The sequence below is a fragment of the Rhineura floridana genome, chromosome 6 (genome assembly GCF_030035675.1).
Source record: "Rhineura floridana isolate rRhiFlo1 chromosome 6, rRhiFlo1.hap2, whole genome shotgun sequence".
Lineage (NCBI taxonomy): Eukaryota > Metazoa > Chordata > Lepidosauria > Squamata > Rhineuridae > Rhineura > Rhineura floridana.
This window is the reverse complement of record NC_084485.1, coordinates 96,118,769-96,140,195: the sequence shown is the minus strand read 5'-3', so window position 1 is coordinate 96,140,195 and position 21,427 is coordinate 96,118,769. Positions and strand designations below refer to the sequence as shown.

The 21,427-nt window shown below is 41.6% G+C and overlaps 1 protein-coding gene across 1 annotated transcript in view; it reads left to right on the top strand.

Moving 5' to 3' along the window:
- The window catches only part of C8B (complement C8 beta chain), a 51,678-nt gene that overhangs the window by 13,649 nt on the left and 16,602 nt on the right, over positions 1 to 21,427 (top strand). The window contains exons 3-7 of the mRNA XM_061633166.1: positions 6,396 to 6,534; positions 10,432 to 10,573; positions 11,784 to 11,916; positions 12,712 to 12,909; positions 14,990 to 15,230. Of these exons, the coding sequence (XP_061489150.1) occupies positions 6,396 to 6,534; positions 10,432 to 10,573; positions 11,784 to 11,916; positions 12,712 to 12,909; positions 14,990 to 15,230 (853 nt within the window). The remainder of the gene's footprint in view (positions 1 to 6,395; positions 6,535 to 10,431; positions 10,574 to 11,783; positions 11,917 to 12,711; positions 12,910 to 14,989; positions 15,231 to 21,427) is intronic.

Below are 21,427 nucleotides of genomic sequence, written 5' to 3'. Positions count from 1 at the left end.
TGGGATTAAATAAGACCACCTGCCTTACCTACCTGTCGTGTTAGTATGTCAGTGCACGCACTTACCTGCCATCACCCAAGATGGTAGCGAGGGCATCCCTAAGGGGTTAATACCCCCACTGCTTTCTTGAGGGTTGGTAGGTGTGCATGCAGGGCCTGTGAACTGGTACCAGAGGTAGGTGGGGCAGGCGGGCCTATATAAGCCCCATACCACCTATATCAGGATGGGCTGTTGAGGTGAACAGTGCTGCAGGCCTAGGCAGGCTAGTGCCCAGAGGCCTAGTCATGCCTGGTACCGTCCATGATCCCTAGTGATGTGGAGCTGCAGATTAATGCAGTTCAGTTCAATTTATGGGGTCCAAATACGTGCTTTTCACTGAAGTAAAAATCTCATTACATTTTAAGTGATGTTTGGTTGCATATACCATGGGGTCCATGTTCCATCATAGTAAATTCCAACATGGATATTTATCAGCATCAGATGCTGTCTAGAGAAGTTCATAGTGACATAATAACCATGCCTGCCAGCAAATCCCTTCCCCAATGTCTTCTCTCATTTCCACTTACTCTCATCCAAGATATCATAATCCCAATGTCAATGTCCACTTAACATACTGGCTAAAATCCCATTACTTGACCATGCAAAGATGGCACCGACTTGTTCACTGTTGCTCTAGAGCAGGGATGGGGAACCGTCTTTGGCCCAGACAGCCAGATCCTTATTTTCCACCACTCCCACGAGCCAACACGAAGAGGTGGGTGAAACAACCCACCTGTCTTCATCTGATGTCATGATGACATAATGACAGGTGATTGATACCTGTTGTAGTCTCTTGCATGGCACTTCCCAAATGCCTGACAACTTGATGGCTTTTGGGTATTTGGGAAGGCTGCACAAAGTGCTTTGCATGCCCTGTGCACAGTGCTTCCCAAGGACCGAGCATAGGCTGACAAACCATTTGCAAAGCCGTGCAAGAGCAGGCTTTTTGATGCTCCTTTCTTGCACAGAATGTGGTTGGGGAGCTGCCACACTTTGTTTGTTATGCTAGAACACTCCTGATATAGGACCTATTTGTGTGGAGTGCCCTCAATATCCCTGCTTTTGACTGGGAGATTATGGCTCGCAACTACTCATTTTTCATCCTTGAGCATTTTCCAACTACAAAGTGTCTTCAGACTAAGGCTTTGATTGTTACAGACATTAGTGGTAAAATTCCCATTATCTTCAAAAGTGCAGTGTAATATTGTCTTGTCACCACACTAAGGCAATCATTTGTGGAGTAGTCATTCTTTGGCCTTGCTCAAAGCCAGAGCTTACATATCATTATTTATCATCATTACTTTTGCTATTGGAATAGCAGTTTAAAGGCCTACTGTATTAGATACTAAGAAAAGTGGATATAGCACACTGGGGAAAGCACAGATAAAATTGAACTAGTAACTCAGATGATTTGATTGCCTGCATGCAGTTGCATCCAAAAGTGTACACCTAATTGGCACTACAGCATGCAACTGAAAGTATGCAAAACAACCAAAAGTTTGATACCTTTCTCCCAGGACATTTTTCATAGCATTACAATGAAACTGATGATATATTGCATAAAGGCCTTATAGTCACCCTGTCAAAAATGACCAGGGACAGCTTAGGTTTAAACCCACAGAAAATACGAAAACACAGAAAAGATTTACATGAGCACATCTGATCTCTGAAATGTGCCCTAATGGTGTGAGAAGGAAATAATATATACATGTCTCTGGCACTAAGAAAACCACAGCAAATGGCTTCCCTGTGTAATGGGCTAGCCCAGATAATGGCTTAAAATATTCATAAAATATGCTGAAATCATTTACATCTGCTTATATTGCTTAGACTATTTATTTATTTATTGCACTTGTATACCGCCCCATAGCCCAAGCTCTCTGGGCGGTTTACAGCAATCAAAAACATTAAAACAAATATGCAATTTAAAATACATATTTTAAAAACAATTTAAAACACAATTTTAAAATTTAAAACAATATAAAAACAATTTAAAACACATGCTAAAATGCCTGGGAGAAGAGGAAAGTCTTGACCTGGCGCCGAAAAGATAATAGTGTTGGCACCAGGCGCACCTCGTCATAACACTATGCTTACGATTTGCTTAGAATATGCTTAAAATTTGTTGAAATAGCTTATAAAGTCTGCTTCATGCATAAGAGCCTAATAGGAAGGAAAGTATTTTAAACCTACCTCCCACTCTTTCCTCTGTCTTCTGACCAAAGCTGTAATTTTCCTATGAAAGCAGCTGGAAGACATAGAGATAAGACTTCTAGGCATTACATCAGTATTCAAACTGGCATTTTTCAGAGGAAGTTTCTTGTATGTTACCTACCAGTTAACAAAACCACATTCTACTAGTAGTTTACATTGAACATTCTCGCTGTCTCTAGGAGAAGGCAGAAAGGTCATTAGTTCTGTCTCTAGCAGACAGCATAATTGATAAGGCCATGGGCTCCTGCTGGGAGGAAAGGTGGGTTATAAATCAAATAATAAATAAATAAATATAAATAAATAAAACAAGTCTTCTCAATGATATGAAAGTCCAGGTTTTATAGCACCCTCAGCTCTGCTGGAGTGGAGGGTCAAAGACAGCAGGAGAACCATGAATCTATTCCATCTATGACATCTGATGGGTGATGTATCATGACTTGTATTTCCATGTACTTCGGCTCTGTGATACGACTTAGAGTTTAATTCAGCTCTTCATCTGTTGTAACTTGTTGTAATTGTCAGACGGCTATTACATTCTGGCCCTAGCGACATGGTCGAATCATCTGAGGCCCGCTGTAATGAATTTGCTAGGCACTTCCAGGTTAAAATCTTTTGCATCCGCCGGGACTTGGACTCCATTGTTGTAGCAGTTGAATCGAATGAGGTATCCAGAGCACGGCCTTGTCCTGATTCCTTGGATGAGTTTCAGTTGGTACAGCTTGAGGACGTTGACAAGGTGTTTGGACTGGTGCGTGCAACCACTTCTAGGCTGGATCCTTGCCCCTCGTGGCTAATAACAGCTAGTAGGATTGGAACAGCCGGCTGGGCCAGGGAAGTGATTAATGCCTCATTGCGAGAGGGAGTGGTCCCTGGCTGCCTGAAGGAGGCGGTAGTAAGACCACTTCTGAAGAAACCGTCCCTGGACCCAGAAAATCTTAACAATTACAGGCCGGTAGCAAATGTCCCATTCCTGGGCAAGGTCCTGGAACGAGTGGTTGCTGGCCAGCTCCAGACACTCTTGGATGAAACTGATTATCTCGATCCATTTCAGTCGGGTTTCAGGCCGGGTTTTGGCACGGAGACAGCCTTGGTCGCCCTGTATGATGACCTTTGTCAGGAGAGAGACAGGGGGAGTGTGACTCTGTTGATTCTCCTTGATCTCTCAGCGGCTTTTGATACCATCGACCATGGTATCCTTTTGGGGAGGCTTGCTGATCTGGGAGTTGGCGGTACTGCTTGGCAGTGGTTCCGCTCCTACTTGGCGGGCCGTCTCCAGAAGGTAGTGCTTGGGGAACATTGCTCGGGACCCTGGGCTCTCCAGTATGGGGTTCCGCAGGGGTCAGTTCTGTCCCCCATGCATTTTAATATCTATATGAAGCCGCTGGGTGCGGTCATCAGGAGTTTTGGGGTGCGTTGCCATCAGTATGCTGATGACACGCAACTCTACTTCTGTTCTGCTGTCTGAAGTCCAACTCCCAAACAGAAAATTTCTGGTGCCTCCCAAGACTTAAGAATTCTCGAGTGGCGTCTCCTCTATCTTCCGCCTGCACTAGACTACTGCTGTTGATAACCTGTGAGCTTAAGTGAAGTAGCGTTCGACATGCAAGGATTCTGTGTAGATATGGAGGAAGGGAGAAAGCTAGAACTCTCAACACTATGCATTCACTGGCAACGGGCTGGCCTTGCCAATATCACCTGTATTTCCACTTACCTGCTCATTTAATACTTCCAGCTGGAGGATATTGAAGGATGGCAGAGGCACAGAATCTACTTCTAGCAGGATCAGACCTTTGTCAATGAGCAGGGCTGGCCCCAGACATGCCAGGGCCCTTGGGCACAAGCTTGCCCCAGGCCCCAGTGCTCCCCTTCCACGATTTGCAGCAGGATGACTGCCGCAGATCACACAGCGAGAGCTTCAGAACCCCCGCCATTCCCTTGCTTAATCTGTCTTTCTTGGGTGTTTTGTGGTTGCATGCACAGCTCTGCCCTTAACCAAGATGGCAGCCAAGGTTTTCCTAAGGGACTGAATCCTCTGCCGTCATCTTGGCTCATGGCAGGGATGCTTGCATGTAGCATGCATGCGTGCCATCAGCCAAGATGGTGGCAGAGGCTTCAGCCCCTTAGGGAAACCTCAGCCACCATCTTGGTTAAGGGCAGCGCTGTGCATTCAACCGCACAACAGCCAAGAAAGATAGGTTAACCAAGGGAATGGTGGGGGCTCCGAAGCTCTTGCCGTGCGATCCGCAGCAGCAATCCTGCCTCGAATTGTGGAAGGGGAGCAGAGGGGCCCCTTAGGGGCCCATGTAGCCCCAGGGGCCCTCGGTCAGGGCCCCACCTGGCTGACCTTTGGAATTGGCCCTGTCAATGAGGCCAGCTTCAGGAGACCATGCCAGACATTGAGGATGCAGGTAAAGTCAAATGAACAAGTCGGGCTGGGAGAATCTGATAATTTTGTTTTCTCCATTTCTCATTTCCCCCCCAGTATTAAGTTCACTTCTCCACATTTCCTCATCAGTTTGTGATTTTAAAAAGGTGCTCATGAAAATTCATCAGCATTTTAGTGTGAATTATACATTTTTATATGCTGTTTTGCCTAACGCACACATTTTTGCAAAGCAGTTTCCCAGAATATAATGCATTTTCTATGTTACTTTCACTCATATCTGTATCAATATGCACACTTTACCAGTATATGCATTGCAAAATTAGGAGAAGTGTGAATTTTGAAAGATGGCTGTGTTTTGGTTTGGGTCTTGTTTAGAAAAGTGTGATTTTTGTAGGTTCGGTTTAAATGTGAACTGAATCAAATTTCTTCCCCATCCCTAAGAACAAGTAGAGTGGTCCAAATTGAAGGAAATCCACTATAAGTTTTGGGAGTAGAGGACATAAGAACATAAGAAGAGCTTTCTGGATCAGGTCCATCTAGTCCAGCATCCTGTTCTTGACTGGAAGCCCGCAAGCAGGACCCGAACGCAAGAGCACCCTCCTCTTTTGAGGTTTCCAGCAGCTGGTATTCAGAAGCACGTCACCACTGATTATGGAGGCAAGGCATAGCCATTATGACTAGTAGCCACTGATAGTCTTAGCCTCCATGAATTTATCTTCCAATTCTTTTTAAAAAGCCATCTTAGTTGGTGGACATCACTGAGATGAGGAGAGGATGTGAGGGTTGGCAGAGGAGCAGCCAGGCTTGCAGATCTACAGGAGTCATTCACCAACAGCAGAGGACCATTTCAGTGACATCAAGTTGCTTCAAACAACCGCTGCAGAGTAGAAGTTGGGACTCTGGGCCAAATATGTTTTCTTCAGGGGCACTTTCTGCCAACCCAGGGACAAAGGGAGATGTAAAGGCAAGGGAGGGGTGCCTGTGACATCAGAACTTGCCAGCATGCTACTTTGGAGCATGAAATCAGACTCTTGGCTCTCTACCCTGATCCCATTATCAAAGCAACTCTCCATGAAATCCAGCTGCAGGGTACACTTACACTGTGTGAATACAGCCACAGTCATGGTCTACTTGCCCCATCCTATCTTTGGCCAGCTATGCTCTAGGGTTGAAAGTTTAACTGGCCTACAGCCATGCGTGGTTTAGTCCAATACAAGAAGAAGCACGTAGGCAGGCCAGTGCTCTGTGTTAGTGGAGAGAAAATGGGGCTTTATTCCATATCAGACGTCTAGGAAATGATGCTGTTCAGAATATGATTGCCCTTCAGAGAATGACTTGGAGACATATATTTGTTTGCTCAGGCATTTGTGGGATAGTAATGCTTATATATAGATGTTAAGCTGCCCACTATGTGTTGTTATTTTAACAGTTTAGGCCTGTACTGTATTTTTACCTGTCCTTTTTATAAATTGATTTATGGATTGAGTTTTTTTAGTGTCTGATACATTTTGGAAATTGTAATTTGCACTGTACCCCATTCTGAGATCTTCTGATGAAGGATGGCATAGAAACCTATTTAATTAATAAATAAATCATGCAATCAAATGTCTTCTTCTTAAAAACATGATGGGATAGGAAGAAATCTTATATTTGCCATAGATGCTTGGTGCTGTCACTAGCAGAGATCTATGCCAATCTGGGATACTTCCCATTTAATTTAGGAAAGCTGGAATTCATAATTTCTATTTTGTTACAGTACAGATTTGTCTATGTGGAACGGCCTTCTCAGTTCGGTGGTGACCCATGTGATTACTCTGACAAAGAAACTGAAGACTGCGTTATAAACAGACCTTGCAGAAATACAGTTAGATGTGAAGGCTTTGTGTGCGCCACAGGTTAGTGAGTAAGAGGGTGATTTTCCTTTATTTGAAACCAGTGGGTAAACCTATATCTATTGAATTTGATTGATCTTAGTACTTTGAATACAAGAATACTCACAGTGGACTTTTTAAACTATAGGATGGTAGTTTACAATGTTTGATTTGTCAGTCACAGCTGAAATCTGATATGGTTTGTATGGGGAAATGACATAGTAAAACCTGTAAGAAGAATGGATCACAGATACTGGGAACCACAATGGAGGTTCACACCCCATTTTAAACCATAGTTAAACTAAAGTACCCTTTAAATTTGAATGCACAGCATCAGGGCCGGCCCCAAAGGGCAGCCAGGTCGGACCTTGGCCAAGGGCCCTGCGGCCCACAGGGCCCCCTGAAGGGTGCTTTGTTAGGGTGGGAGAGTAGCGCTCCCCTTCTGCGATTGCAGGGAGGGAGCTTTCAGACCGCCCACCCGTTCACTCACTCCACCTACCTCTCTCTCCTGTCTTCTGAGGCTGCACGCACTGCGCACGCAGGGTTACCATCAACCAACATGGCAGTGGAACCTTTTTTACGGGGTTGATGCTCCTACCGCCATCTTGGTTATGGCAGGCATGTGCACATGCATGTACGTAGTGTACTGCACATGTGTGCCATCAACCAAGATCACAGCTGGGACACCATCCCATTAGAGAAGCCTCCGTTGCCATCTTGGTTGATGGTAACCAATGATCTGGCAGCAACAGGAGACAAGAGAGTGGTAGGTGAAAAAGGCAGGAGCCTCATGCCCGGGGCAAGCTGGTGCCCAAGGGCCCAATCATGCCTTGTGCTGGCCCTGCACAGCATACTGGTGCATGCTCCAGAAATAGTGAGTACTTCACTCCTCCCCAGCCCATAGACTAACTTAGCATTATACCTGAACCTGGATTTGTGGTAGTAGTAGTAACCAAGGTTTGTATCAAGGGTATACCATTTATGGTTTGTTAGCAGAAAGCAAACCATGAGCCCAGGTTCAGACTTAAAGCTAAGCCAAACTGTGGCCTATTTCCTGGGAGCACAGCATCAGCAGGAGTGGAGGAGGAGCGAAGCACCCATAATTTCAACAGCATGCAACATGCTGAAAGTTCACATTTAAACCATAGTTAAGTTTAACTATGGTTTAAAGTGACATGCAAACCAGGCCAATGTGTGCCCCTGGTGGTGCTATATTTCAGAAATCACAACTGAAATGTTCTGTTAGCTTTTTTGTAAAGCTCCCTTTGAGACCACATGGAAATCATGAGGCAAGACACAAAGGTGGGTGAACTGAACAACATCTATTTATTAATTTAACCCAAAACAGATCTGCATAGTGGAACCAAGGTGTGGGATCGAACTAATAGCCAAACAGCGAGTGAGCCAACCTTGCCAAGGATGAGGAGTAGCCTCACCTCTATCCCTCCCCTTAGGCCTCCCCTTAGGCCTGCTGTACACCCTGCTGGGGCCCCAAAACTCCAGGCAGGTGTTACCAGTTGCTCCACAGGTGGTCCCTAATCATTCCAGTAATTCCCACAGCGCTGAATACAAATCCTGGGATTGCATCCTTCACCCTTAAAGGTGCCTAAGAGTGCTCACAAAACTTATCTACCTCATAGCTTCCCAGTCCTGCCTGCCAATGTGGCCAATTAACCCATTTAATGACTATTCCCATTAAGTACAATCACAACCACATCAGTGCAGGGTAGGTGAAAAAAAGTGGCAAGCAGATGTGGGAGGGGATGACAATGCAAATGGGATGTCATGGGGAATGGATTTGACATTAGGGCTATACATGACCTTGGTAGGTTCTGCTTCCATAGGATTCAGGCAGTTCCCAAGACTCCTGTTCCAGGGCCTTATTTAAGCCAATAAATGTACTAGGAGTGAAAGCAGAGCTAGAAGCAGTTTGGGGTTCGAGGAGAGATGAACAAGGCCATATGTTGGAGCAAGAATTAGATTAAAGACAGGGCAGGAAGCAGGTTTTGAGAATGCAAGATCAAAAGTGCCTTCAGCAGGATTTGCAAGAGCAATTTATTTGGACTCAGGGGAAAGTTTCAAAGACCAGAAGTCCTTAGGTAATAGTCATATTTATATAGAAAGAATCATTAATAGGCAAATAATTCAATTGCAGTAAAAGCCACTTCTGGAAATCTAACAGAATATAGTGGAAGTTTAGCATTCATTTCCTTATTAATTGCTTCCAGAAAAAATCTGTTTGCAACCACAGTAACCTAGAATATTGTGGGAGCGGAGTGACAAAATATGGGCAGTATACTACCATACAGCTCTTTCCCACTGTTTTTATGGGGGAACAGAAGTGTGCATGTGCTGAAAGGGTGGGGGAGTAATGACATGTCCAATGAGGTTCATTGCTGTGTCACACCACATGTCCACAGGTGTGAATGAAATTTAGTGTGACATGGCAGTATATTAGTCACAAAGCCACAGTTCCATAATGCAACAGGGACTGCAGTGTGAAAGGAACTTTAGGAATTGAGACAGAAGCACTACTATTATAATCAGTAAAACAAACACAATAAACCTCATGTCTGAATGCAGCCCGAGACTCACTTCCATAGATGCAGATTCCATACTGAAACTTGGCCCATCAGGTATGGAATAGAGGAGAGCAGTGCTGGCTCTCAGCACAAGGCATTGAGCACAGACCCTTCCGTTTCTTAGCTTTTTGCAGACATTGCACCCACTGTCTGCACCTGAGATGATTGCCTCACTCTGCCTAATATTAGGGCCGGTACTGCTTCTTGTGACAGTGAGAAAGGAGAATAGGGGAAGGGTGAGCCTGAAGCTTGCACAGGCTCATTCATGTAACAATAAACCATAGTTTATGATTACATCCCAACAAAAGAAACAAAGGAGGTTCCCAATGATACAACATAAAACACAAAGCCAAAAATGCCAGAAGCAACAACGTTTCAAAGCTGCTTTGAAACATTCACTTTGACTGGGCTGGGTGTTGCTTTGACCGGTGAATTGTAGCAGTTGGGGGATTGACTGTCCTACTGCAACTGTATGTACCAGTTTGGTTGGGTCCACTGGGGACTGTAGCAGAATGCCATCTGCTCTGAAGTGAGGCTGAGGCATTGAGGGATTGACGGCTGCCATTGGGTGTGTTATTTGTACTTGCATCCTCCATTGTTTGAGAGGGCACAGGAGGGCTTGGCTTGTTGCTGATGTACTTCGGAGTTCTGTTTTTCTTGTCCTCGCTTTGTGTTGTATTTGTGCATTGTTTTGTTTGCAATTGCCTGTGTTTTGCATTTTTGTACTTGTTACTGAGTGTTTTGCATTTGTGGGTTGTGGCTTGAGCACACATCCTCATTGATGGTTCTGGCATTTTGGCTTTGTGTTGTATGTTACACCCAAACAAAGCCAGTATAACATGTTTTCAAGCATTTCAGTACAATATTAGAGTACAGAAATATTGTTCTTTCAAAATAAGGATCCTCAACAGTCAGAATATTCTATATTTCATCTAGATGGCTAGATTGTGTATTTGCTGCATGTTGCAATCACAGTTGTACAACATTTCCTGAAGAAGTCTTCCCTGGACCCAGACGATCTTAACAACAACAATTTCTTTTTGCTAGTGACAGTTTTGTGCCTAAGAAATACAGTACAATTTGCCACTAATTCAGGCTTAAAAGAATATTACAAAAATGGTAAGACTATGTAAACTCATTCTAATCAATTAAGTGTGCCTAGTTATTAAACACTATTTTGTAAAAGAGCAGATAAGCAAGAGCTTTCACCAGGAAGCTGAAAGAAATTGAAAATTGCATCTGCACATTTTCAGGGTCAGGGGCATAGCATTGCACTTATTAACCTAAAAGGAAATATCAGATTAACAATTAATTAGTGTGTCCCTCTTCTGTGTTATAGGAAGATGCATTAACCGGAGGCTGCTTTGCAATGGAGATGATGACTGTGGGGATCAGTCAGATGAAAGAAATTGTAAGAAGGTATATAGAAAGTGCAGCCAGGAGACAGAACAATATTGGGGAATACAAATGCTGGCAAGTGGGTAAGCAGTTCCATTCTCTCCAGAAACAGAATTGATGCCAAGCTGAACAACTTTCCATTCACATTCACTGAACCCTTCCTTTAGAACTGGAACGGGAACCTTTTTCTGCTTGAGGGCTGCATTTCCATCCGGGCCCCCTTCTGAAGACTACATGCCGAGGTGGCAGGGCCACAGGCAAAAGTGGGCAGAGCAACTCATGAAAAGTTGACCTTTCACTGTAGGCTGGTTTTTATACACTTCCTCCTTCTATACATCCTTCTGTATCCTCCACCCAAGCAAGCAAGAGGCGTTATTGTATATTTGTTTTTAATGTTTTTAATTGCTGTAAACCGTCCAGAGAGCTTCGGCTATGGGGCGGTATAGAAATGTAATAAATAAATAAATAAAGTATTGGATGGTCAAGGAAACTGGAGTTTTTTGAGCACTTGATTGTTTAAATCTAACGTTCTAGGAACACATTACATAACTGGTCTGCAGAAAGTATGACTGACCAAGCTAAAGCTGTAGCTCAGTGGTAGAGCAGCTGCTCTGCATGCAGAAGGTCCCAGGTTCAATCCCTAGCATCTCCAGGTATGGCTGGGAATGTACCCTATGTGAAACCCTGGAGAGCCACTGCCAGCTGGTGTCAACATTACTGATGTCGATAGACCAATAGTCTGACCTCAGGAGAAGGCACTTCCTGTATTTCTAATGCATATATTTTAGCCTGGCACACACAAACACCTAACCACCTGTATATATGCCCTACTTTTGCAGTTCTAGGAAGCAAGCAAAGAAACAGGTTTATTATACCTCTGGTGGACTCCTATATATGACTGCTGGTTTGTGTTCTTGATGAGTTACAAGTTGTACAAGTGCAAAGTAGTTCATAATACTTTAAGTGTTCTCTTCTGGGTAGAGATGAGCAGAATGTAGTTTTAACTGTATCAGTATATCTGATACACTGCTATTACAGACCCTATTTTGGCATGTTTTCAAATTCACAGTATTACTGATTTTTTAATTGTGTAGCTATTCCAGAACATATCTTACCCACCCATTATTTAGTTACAGGCCAGACACTCTTTTGTTAGCTGGGGTAGAAGACAGAATGTTCTGATTGCAGAATGCTTATCAACTATAATTTGTGCCAAAAAAGAAGTATAACTTACTTTGGGCAGAATGAATAACCATTGTGTAAGCATGATGACTTTATTTCCTTTCTCTACAGATTAAATATTTTCACTAACAACCTGGAAGGTTTGGTTTTTGACCACAAATATTATGCTGGAGCATGTTCTCCCCAGTATATTGGAGACACCAATTTCAGAAAACCATACAACGTAGAAAGCTATTTGCCAGAGGTATGTATCAAAGAGCTGTATATACAGTTAAAATTCATGGCATTATTGAGACATGATATCATTTATTAAAGTGAAATTAATATGCAACAAAACTTTTTTTATACTTATCTGCTAAGACTTTTTTATACTTTCAACATATTTGTCAAGGATTCTCTCTTTTGTATGAACCAGCAATACGTATTGCGGCACTGTATCTGTTATTGAGGCAGTTAACCTTCTAGCACCGAGCGATATGAATTCTGTGTAAAATTTGTATGCAAGTGGACAACTATGTATTTATTTATTTATGAATTATATGTGTATGCTGCCCCACACAACATAAAAATCTGGGGGCGGTTTGCAATAAATATGAAGAATTAAAACTACAAAAAACATGATGCAGTGCAACCATGAGTAAAACCCACATGCACAAAAACATCTCAGTTTTTACCTAAAGCAAGGTAATAATATTTAATACCTAATTATATTTTACCTAAAGCTAATAATATTTAATAAACTGGCATATAACAAGACTCCCATCAATTCAATTGGAACCAGAATTTCAGCAAATTTCAGCCTGCCTGATTTTAAATATACTGCCAAGTAGATAAGTTTCATTCTTTTATATATATATATATATAAATATAATATTTAAAATCAAATGTTTACCTATCATGCATGCTTTGGACTCTGGTAGTAATAACAGCATTTAGCCAATTATGCATTGCTTTCCATCTTCAAACTGATCCTGCTCCCTCCTAAACTTCAGGCATGAAATTAGGATACAAAAAGTTTTTTGTCATGCTTTTTGTTTAGACCAAAGGCAAATATGAATTTGAATTGACTGAATATGAATCTTATTCAAGTTTTGAAGAGAATGTCTTCAAGGCAGAATCAAAACAAGAAAGCTTCAGCATTGGAATCAAAATACCGAAAATATTTGAATTTGGTTACAGTCGGGATGACAACAGGTACAAGAAGTACATTCAGAGGACAAAACGATTTTCTTCAACGGTAAACATGCTTCTGCTTAATTCTAGATCCATGTTAGGGAGAAAATGTGCTGCATGCAAAGTTTTTATGTATCACATTTAAGTCAAAGTGTTCATAGAAAACTGTACTTTTGAAATTAGGAAAAGCAAGGGTGTTTTTGTTTTGCTCAAAAATATTCACAGCACATTTAGGGCAAACTGTCACCAGTATATATCCAGAAGTCTCTTTCTAGAGGCGTATCACTGTTTCTAGATTAGCTCCCAATTAGCTCCAAAACAGTGGTTCAGATCTAGTTAGAATCCGACATATTACCCAGGGACCTGCTGGGCTTAGCTTGTGAAGGACTGGCCTAATATAAGATATTAGTGCTGTCAACAGTGTCTATGTTGATCTCTTGAGGGGCCCTGAATCCAAACACTCTCCTTTCCCCCCCCAACTGATTATCCATAATTTCAGGGGAGGTTCCACTGAGTATCCAGATTGATTGATTGATTGATTGATTGATTGGATTTATATCACACCCTTCCTCCCAAGGGAGCCCAGGGTGACATTTATATGGCTGCTTGCATCTTTTGTGAAGGGATTGCACTGAATGTCTGTGTGGGGATATATCCAGGAGACCTGGATGACTTGGCTGTGTTGGATGAATAAGGCTACAGGGGATGTGTCAGGACACCTGGCAGGTATGATAGGGATTTGACAGAAAAGCTGGGTTCAAAGCCCTGATTCTCCACCACACACTTCTCCTTAAGAATCTCTTTTTCCAAGGGTAGATTTGGAGATGACTGCCTTCCTGTCCTTGGAATTTCCAGAGGGATGTCACCGTGAACATAAAAGGCCATGCTAATGTTACACTGGTGAAACAAGACAGGTGCTGTCAGCTCAGAATATAGCATCAGCAGCAAAGAAACCAAGCCATTCAACTGCAGGGCAGTCATGACAGTAATATAAAATGAAAACTGCTTGCAGGCCTTACATAGTTTAATAATAGAATGAAGCAAGCCTTTCACCTTGGAAGGGTTGGTGTATCCACTGAAAATCTTTATTCATGAAAACAATGTAGATGGCCTGAAAAACTTGCAGCAACATATTAGGAGGGTTATACCAATCTATAAAGACACAACATTTCTTTCAACACAAGGCACAGTCCACTTAGTACTTAGAAAGTGGGACAAGATTTCAGCACTACAGCATCTTCACATTCTTCAGCTTCCAGATTATATTATCAGAATAAACTGCACACACTTTATCATCATTGATATGAAAAAAATGGTAATAAAGTTTGAATAGGTAGGCAACACTTTTTTTCCCAAGTGTATAGGAAATTTTATATTTTTTTAAATTCAGAGCTGGAATAAATAATGTTTTTCAAATTCACAAATTAAACCTGAAGATTCATTTCCATGAATGAATCATGTAAATATATTTTGATGGCAATACATATATTTTTTCCAACTCAGCTTTTTTGAAGGCTACTTGGCTATTAAATTTTCTCATATTTTTGACATAAACGTGAGTCTAAGCATTTTTGGAGCAAAGTTCATAGGCTTTTATCTCGGGTTATGTTTTTGTCCTGTGATTCATAATCATGTATAGATATTAAATGTAGCATCTCTCTCTCCCTCCCTCCCTCTCCCCCTCTCTCTGTATCTATTTATCTGTCTGTCTGTCTATCTATATACTATTTGTATTTTTTTAAAAAAAATTGAAGACACGTTTGTTTCAACAACCTTTTCCACCTAGATGAAAATTTATCTGCCTTAGGTGTTCATTTTGTATCATTTTAAAACCTATCTTTAGTTGTTGTTTTCCACTGTTTTTAACTTTTTAAGCTGTTTTTGTGTATGTTTCTAAATCTTCTTGAGTAATGTAAAAGGCATAATAATAATAGTAATAGTAATAGTAATAAATCTATATATTTAGTTCACATTGACTTTCAGTAGGATAGACGTCTTTCACACACTTATGGTATTTCCAATATTTAATGCAAGCAGCAACACACATTTCTAGATATGTATACATATATACGAGGCCTATAATGCTGTGGTGAAGTACTTTACAAAGATCCTATCTCTCATTTGATGCATTTGCTTCAATTCAGTCTAGAAAATTTATCCATGCCCGCTCAGAATTGGAAGTTGCCCATTATAAACTGAAGGCTAGGAATTTGATGCTTCATTATGAGTTCTTCCAGAGACTTCTTCAGTTGCCTTTAGAGTACAGTTATGGGGAATATCGAGAACTCTACAGAGACTATGGAACACATTACATCACTGAAGCAACCCTTGGCGGCACTTATGAATATACTTTGATCTTGAATAATGAAGAGCTTCAAAAAGCAGGTATGTGGCCAAAGATGGATGTAGACGAACCAGATTGTTTTATGCTGAAGTAGAAGAATGTTTTATCCTCAAGTTACTGAACCCAGTACAAGTTTTTGAAATTACATAGGGGGGCATATTTGAGTAAAACAATAGGTACGTGGGTAATTCGTTTTCCTGTAAAGAGATTTATTTATTGGAATTAGCTGGAGGCTGACAATCAGGCTCTTTAAAAGAGAGCCCCAAATATTTGTGACCATGTGTCAATATCTTTCTGATTGTGAGAGAGTTTTTGTTATAATTTTCTAATATTTTAATACCATCTGTCTCTTTGGATTCTTCATCATGTCACTAAGCCCACCATTTTTTACTCCCCAACCAGAAAATGATCAGTTTGTCATTTTCCGAAAGATGTGATAGTGGTTGCTGTTTTGTATGTGACTAAATGACACTGAACTTTCAAGGCCTAACCATGTGGCTTCTGTACCTCAATACATTTACATTGGGGGCCTTAGTAACTTCTATTTTTTTAAGTCTAAGATTTAATTCTTGTGGATGAGCTGAGCTGAACGAATACAACGTAACCAGTTTCACTGATCTTTAATACCCATTAATACCCAAAGGGACAAGGGAGGTTTTTGTTTCACAGAACGTCTTCTTGTATATGACTACCCTCCTGCAAGAGTTGAGATGAAGTAACAAGGACCTGCTACCAAGGAAGGCAAGATTACGAGAAGTTGTTCTGGGTGGCTCCAGCTCTCTTTTATGGAATTCTTTCCCAAGGGAGGTGTGACAGATACACAGCACTGGCCCTTTTGGAAGGTCTAAAAAAGCTTCTAATTCTGCCAAGCTGTTGAATTGTTTTAGCTCCAGGATTTAATCATGCTTCCAGCTGTTTTTTATATATTTTATCGTTTCATTGTGTGATTGTTGGCTTTTATTGTTTTAGACTGATGCAAACCACTTTAGGGAGTGTATTTTTAAAAGCAAGAACGACAACAACAAAAGGAAATAGTAGGTCGTAATTAATAAATTGAAATTTAGTTGTGGGAGAATTAATATTACATAGGATTATATGATGCAGCAACTCTGGTTATTTAGATGTTATATGAAATATCTACAGTGTTTCATTCATTCATTGTTTCTGTATGAAGAATATTGCCTATGAGCATCACAGAAGTGATGGTCATTAGGTACTGCAATCCAGCACCTGGGAGGAAACCACACTGAACTCTGTGGGGCATATTTCTAGGTAAGCATGTATAAGATTGCACTGTTAAAGTCTTTTTCACCCATGTAAATGCCTTGGCAACACTTTCCAAGGACAATAATGTGGCTAAATCTGTTGATAAAATCTGAAGTTAACCTCCTCTCATTCTTGTGGGTTCTTTAAGAGTTCTAGTAGTGCCACGCCTTTTCATTTCTGTAAGCATCCACATTGCAGGACTCTAAGGAGCAGAAAATAATTTACTGAGATGCCTCTCCTGTCATTGCTCTTACTGCTTGATGGATGGTGTTTTCACAAGGGCTAGTGTTTGTTGTGTAGAACAAAGCAATCTTTGGGCTGTTAATCAATAGCTTCAGTCTCTTGTTTACCCGTTGGCAAAGAGAGGTTGACAAACTGTCTGTAGAAGGCCTTACTGGACTCCTCCGCATGACACACAATGGCATGGATCGAGAGAAATCCATGTGCACATACAAAGCTCTTCTGCCCAAGCGTTGCTTACACAAATGCATATATTAGGGGAGAAAGTGCATAAAAATTGATAGTGAAAATCACATACAAAAATGCACTATATTAGAAGAAATTGCTTGCAAAAATGTGTACCTTAGTCAAAACTGCATACAAAAGGATTTAATATGAGGATTTAATAAAAATCTCAAATTTCTGCAGAACTGAATTTAAGATTGGAAAAATGAGAAACTGAGAGAACAGAAATTGACATATCTTTTCATCCCTAGTTGCAGTATATCCCTGGCAATATATCTCTCTGTCTGCCAACATTCTATGCCAGTAAGTTTTTCTGGGATGTTTTGTAGTTTTGTAACCCCCTCCCCCCCCAGGTTTTTTACCCCCTAAAGGTTTTTGTATTTCCTCTAACTTTGCTGGCACTTCCCGCTCGCATGTGGATGCTGCTGTTTGAGCTACATAAGGGTCAGTCCTCTCCCCGAAAGTTGAGAAATACAATTGAAGATGATGGTACTCTACTGTTGTTAGCGTTTACTCTTCTGCTGTAAAAAATATTTCTGATGTCACTAGAGTCTTTCAGTAAGGACCAAACTAGAAGTGATGTTTATCTCATATTTTGGTGTTAAATAGCTGGGGTGTTTTTTTTTCTTAAATGGCTGAGCTTTAACTCTTTGTTGTTCACTGTGCGCACAGGCAACCCCCCCCCCACTATTTGCCATGGAATAAAGTTCCCTTTAGAGCTAATGGAAGCTTTCGTCCCATTGCAAATAGCAGGCGCAGCAGGGGCCTGTTTCCAATCAGAACCATGGTAGGGCAAAAGATTAAAATCCCCTTAAGTAGATAGGTAGGTATCTCTTTTTATTATTGTTATTTTTACTGCCCTCCAAGGTGTTCTGTAGCTGTTTACTGCTTAACAAACACAACAACAACAACAAATTTTATTTGCTTATAGCCATAGGCCATTGCAACAAACTATGAACACTGTGACAGTAAAATACATTTATACATTTATATCCACATGAAAACAGTTATAACAGTCCAAAATCTAATGAGATTGTGAGTTGACATATTTTGCTCTGATCTGTTTGGCGGCAAGAGCAAAATTTGCCACCGCCAATGTAACCGTATTTTGCTTGTCCGCCAATAAATCAACTATTAAAATATCGGTGGGGATCCCTACCCTAGAGCTAATCAAGGGTTCCAAGAATTTTTGTCTTGGGTCATTATACAGTGGGCACATTAACATGTAATGAACGAGGTCCTCTATGGCCTTGTTTCCACAGACACAATAACGTTCCGCTCTCGGTGTTCCCTTGTATCTACCCTCCAGAAAGGCTGTGACCATCGTCTGGAATCTTATCCCGGTGAAGGCTCTACGTACAGGAGCGCTAGTTAAAATAATAAAATATGATGGGATGGCATGATTTACTTTTACAAGGGGGAACCACTGTGAAAAGGGCGATGACACTATGGAAGCCCTATCTTGGTCTGCGTCGAAGTTCAAAATCCAGTTGCGAAGCTCCAATGGGGAAAAAGATAGGTCTCCAGGGGAGAGATTATAAAAATCTATTAGAGCTCTAGTGGCTTGGGCCCAGCCTCCTTTCAGTAATTGTTCTTGCCAACAAAGTTTAGCGATGGAAGTCTCGTCTGCCATTGAGATCTTCCTCCAGAACCTTAGCACAGCCAGATCTATTTTGGCTGTCAGAGATGGAAGGCCTAGTTCGGTCCTTACATGAGCAAATGGGGTTCCACGAGGGAGCCCCAAAATCTGTCTCATGAAGGAATTTTGAAGGGTCTCAAGACTGGCTTTAAGTGAGTGGCCCCAGAGTTCTGCCCCATAAAGTAATTTTGGTAGGGCTTTGGCAGTAAAAATTTTCAACATAGGTATAATCAACAATCCCCCACGGGTGTAAAAAACCTTTTCATTTGTCCTAAAACTCTTGCACCTGATAGTTTGGTGTCTTCAAGGTGGGGTTTCCATGAGAGTTTGGAGTTAAAAGTTATACCGAGATATTTAAAGGACTGCACTTGTTCTAAGGGTTTCTCATTCAAAGTCCAGTTTGTTTTGGCCTTACTATGTTTCCCGGAAACCATAATTTTAGATTTTGTATGGTTAACCTGCAAATGCTGGGCATGGCAATATTCCCCTAAGCAGATTAGCATTCTTTTTAGGCCGATTTTGTTTAAAGAAAAAAGGGCCAAATCATCTGCATACAATAAAGCTGGTATTTTTTTGGTACCCACAGAGGGGGGGAAAAATCTGTTTGAAGTCAATGCAGGGATGATATCATTTATGAAATAGTTAAAAAGAAAGGGGGCCAATACACATCCCTGCTTGACCCCTTTTGAAGCAGGAATTTCACAGGAGAGAGAACCATTCCTGCCTAGATGGACACGTAGGAAGTTAGATTGATGAAGAGATTTAATTAGCCATAAAAGCCTTTTATCTATATTAGTTTTATCCAATTTATGCCATAACAACTCCCTATCCACCGAGTCAAAAGCCGAAGCAAAATCTATGAACGCAACATATAGCGATGAGCTCGGCCCTTTTAAGGATTTAGATATTAAATGGTGTAAAATATAGGCTTGTTCCATTGTGCTCCTGCCCTTTCTGAATCCCGCCTGTTCCTGATGAATAATCGAATGCTTAGTATCCCAGTCCATAAGTTTATTCAACAGGAAGCGCCCATATAATTTGGCGGTGATGTCAAGGAGGCTAATAGGCCTATAATTACAGGGGTCTGAAGGGTCCCCTTTCTTAAAAATAGGTACTATTATACTGGTACGCCATCCCAAAGGTACAGCACCCGTGGTGTTAATATGTGTAAAGAGAATAGCAAGAAGGGGGGCCCACCATGAGATTTCTGCCAAAAAAATCTCAGGAGGCAGCATATCCTCCCCAGGCGCTTTATTTGCACGAAGAGCCAAAATCAAATCTCCAATCTCTGTACTGGAGACTGGGGGCCATGCTGGAAGGGCTAGCAAATCGTCAAGCAAAAGGGGTGGTGTTAATGACACAGACCCAAAAATAGCGCTAAAGTGTGATACCCAGGTTTCGGGGAGAATCGGAGGAATAGGGACGAAAAGGCTTTGGGCAACCCCCCCCGAACAAGCTTCCAAAATTCCAGATCGTTTCCTTGGAATAGGGCCTGGCCTAAGTCTCTCCAGTTATTCGCAAAGTAAGCTTGTTTTTTCTCTTTGAGGAGCTTCTTGTAAGCCCTTTTCAATGAGAGTAATTGAAGAGTGGCTTCATCTGAGGCATCCTGGCGGGTATTTTTTATTTGGGCGCACAACTCGCTCTTCTTTACTCGGCATTCCCTGTCAAACCATGTTTTAGGGCCACCTACTGGTCTAACAGGGGTAGAGGAGGTCACCAATTGCTTGAGGGCAGTGGCAATCATCTCATATATTTCAAGAATGGCCTCTGGAGTAGAGGTGGCCAGTTGGTGAAGATTTAACAAGGCTGTTGTTCCCAAGGACTGTTTAACTGCCATTGCAATGTCTACTGACCACTTTAGACGTTTGGTTCCAGACAAATTATCTAGTACTACACTACAGGAACCTAAAGGAGTGTGATTAATTTGGCCTCGTAGGGTAAGGGAAAGGGGTAGATGGTCACTATCTGGCCTGTTTATAACAGACAATTCTTTCACAGAGGACAATAATAAAGTAGATCCAAGGATATAATCCACCACACTTACCCCTCTCCCTGTAATGAAAGTATAATAACTGTGTGAGGAATCCAAGTACGTTCTATTAAAGCAAATTAATTGCTGTCTAACCAGTAGTCGAAATAAAGCCCTCCCATTTGAATTAGAGATCTTATCTCTTGACGACCGAGGTAACACTGATTGGTCGTCAAGAGAAACGCCAGCTAAATTTCCCAAGAGCGGGTAACTCGGACCCAGTCTTGCATTTAAGTCACCGCAAATTAAAAACAAATGCAATGGATAATCAATTGAGAGCTTTTCCATATAATTCTCTAATGTGCTCCAGTTAAACAGTGCAATTTGAGGGGGAGAAGGGGGAAAATATACATTTAAACATAAGATGGGGGGAAGATCAGTAAAGCATATGATTAAAACCAGACAGAAATCTGGGGTTGGTTCGGGGGGTTCAGTTACAACTACATCCAACGTGGTGGCTATTAAAGTTGCTAAGCCACCACTGCCTCGACCTCTGGTGGCAGTCTTCGTTATCCCAGGATTTAAAACCTTGGAGGGCTAAAGAATGAGAATCCAGTAGCCAAGTCTCTTGAAGGCAAAGGATGTCATAAGCTTGTAAAAAGTTTATGAACTCTAGGTCACTTGCCTTATTATTCCAGCCCGCAATGTTCCACGAAAGGAGGATTATATCAGAGTTTGTAACATTGGGGCGAATCATGTAAGGGGGGTTATTAGTATCTCCTATATGAGACGAGGACCATGGCCGAATAGGAATTAGAGGGGGAGAGTGGGTTTTACTTGGCTGTTTCCTTCATTTCTCTGGGTTACTGAGTTCCATAATTTCATCGATATCTGGGTTT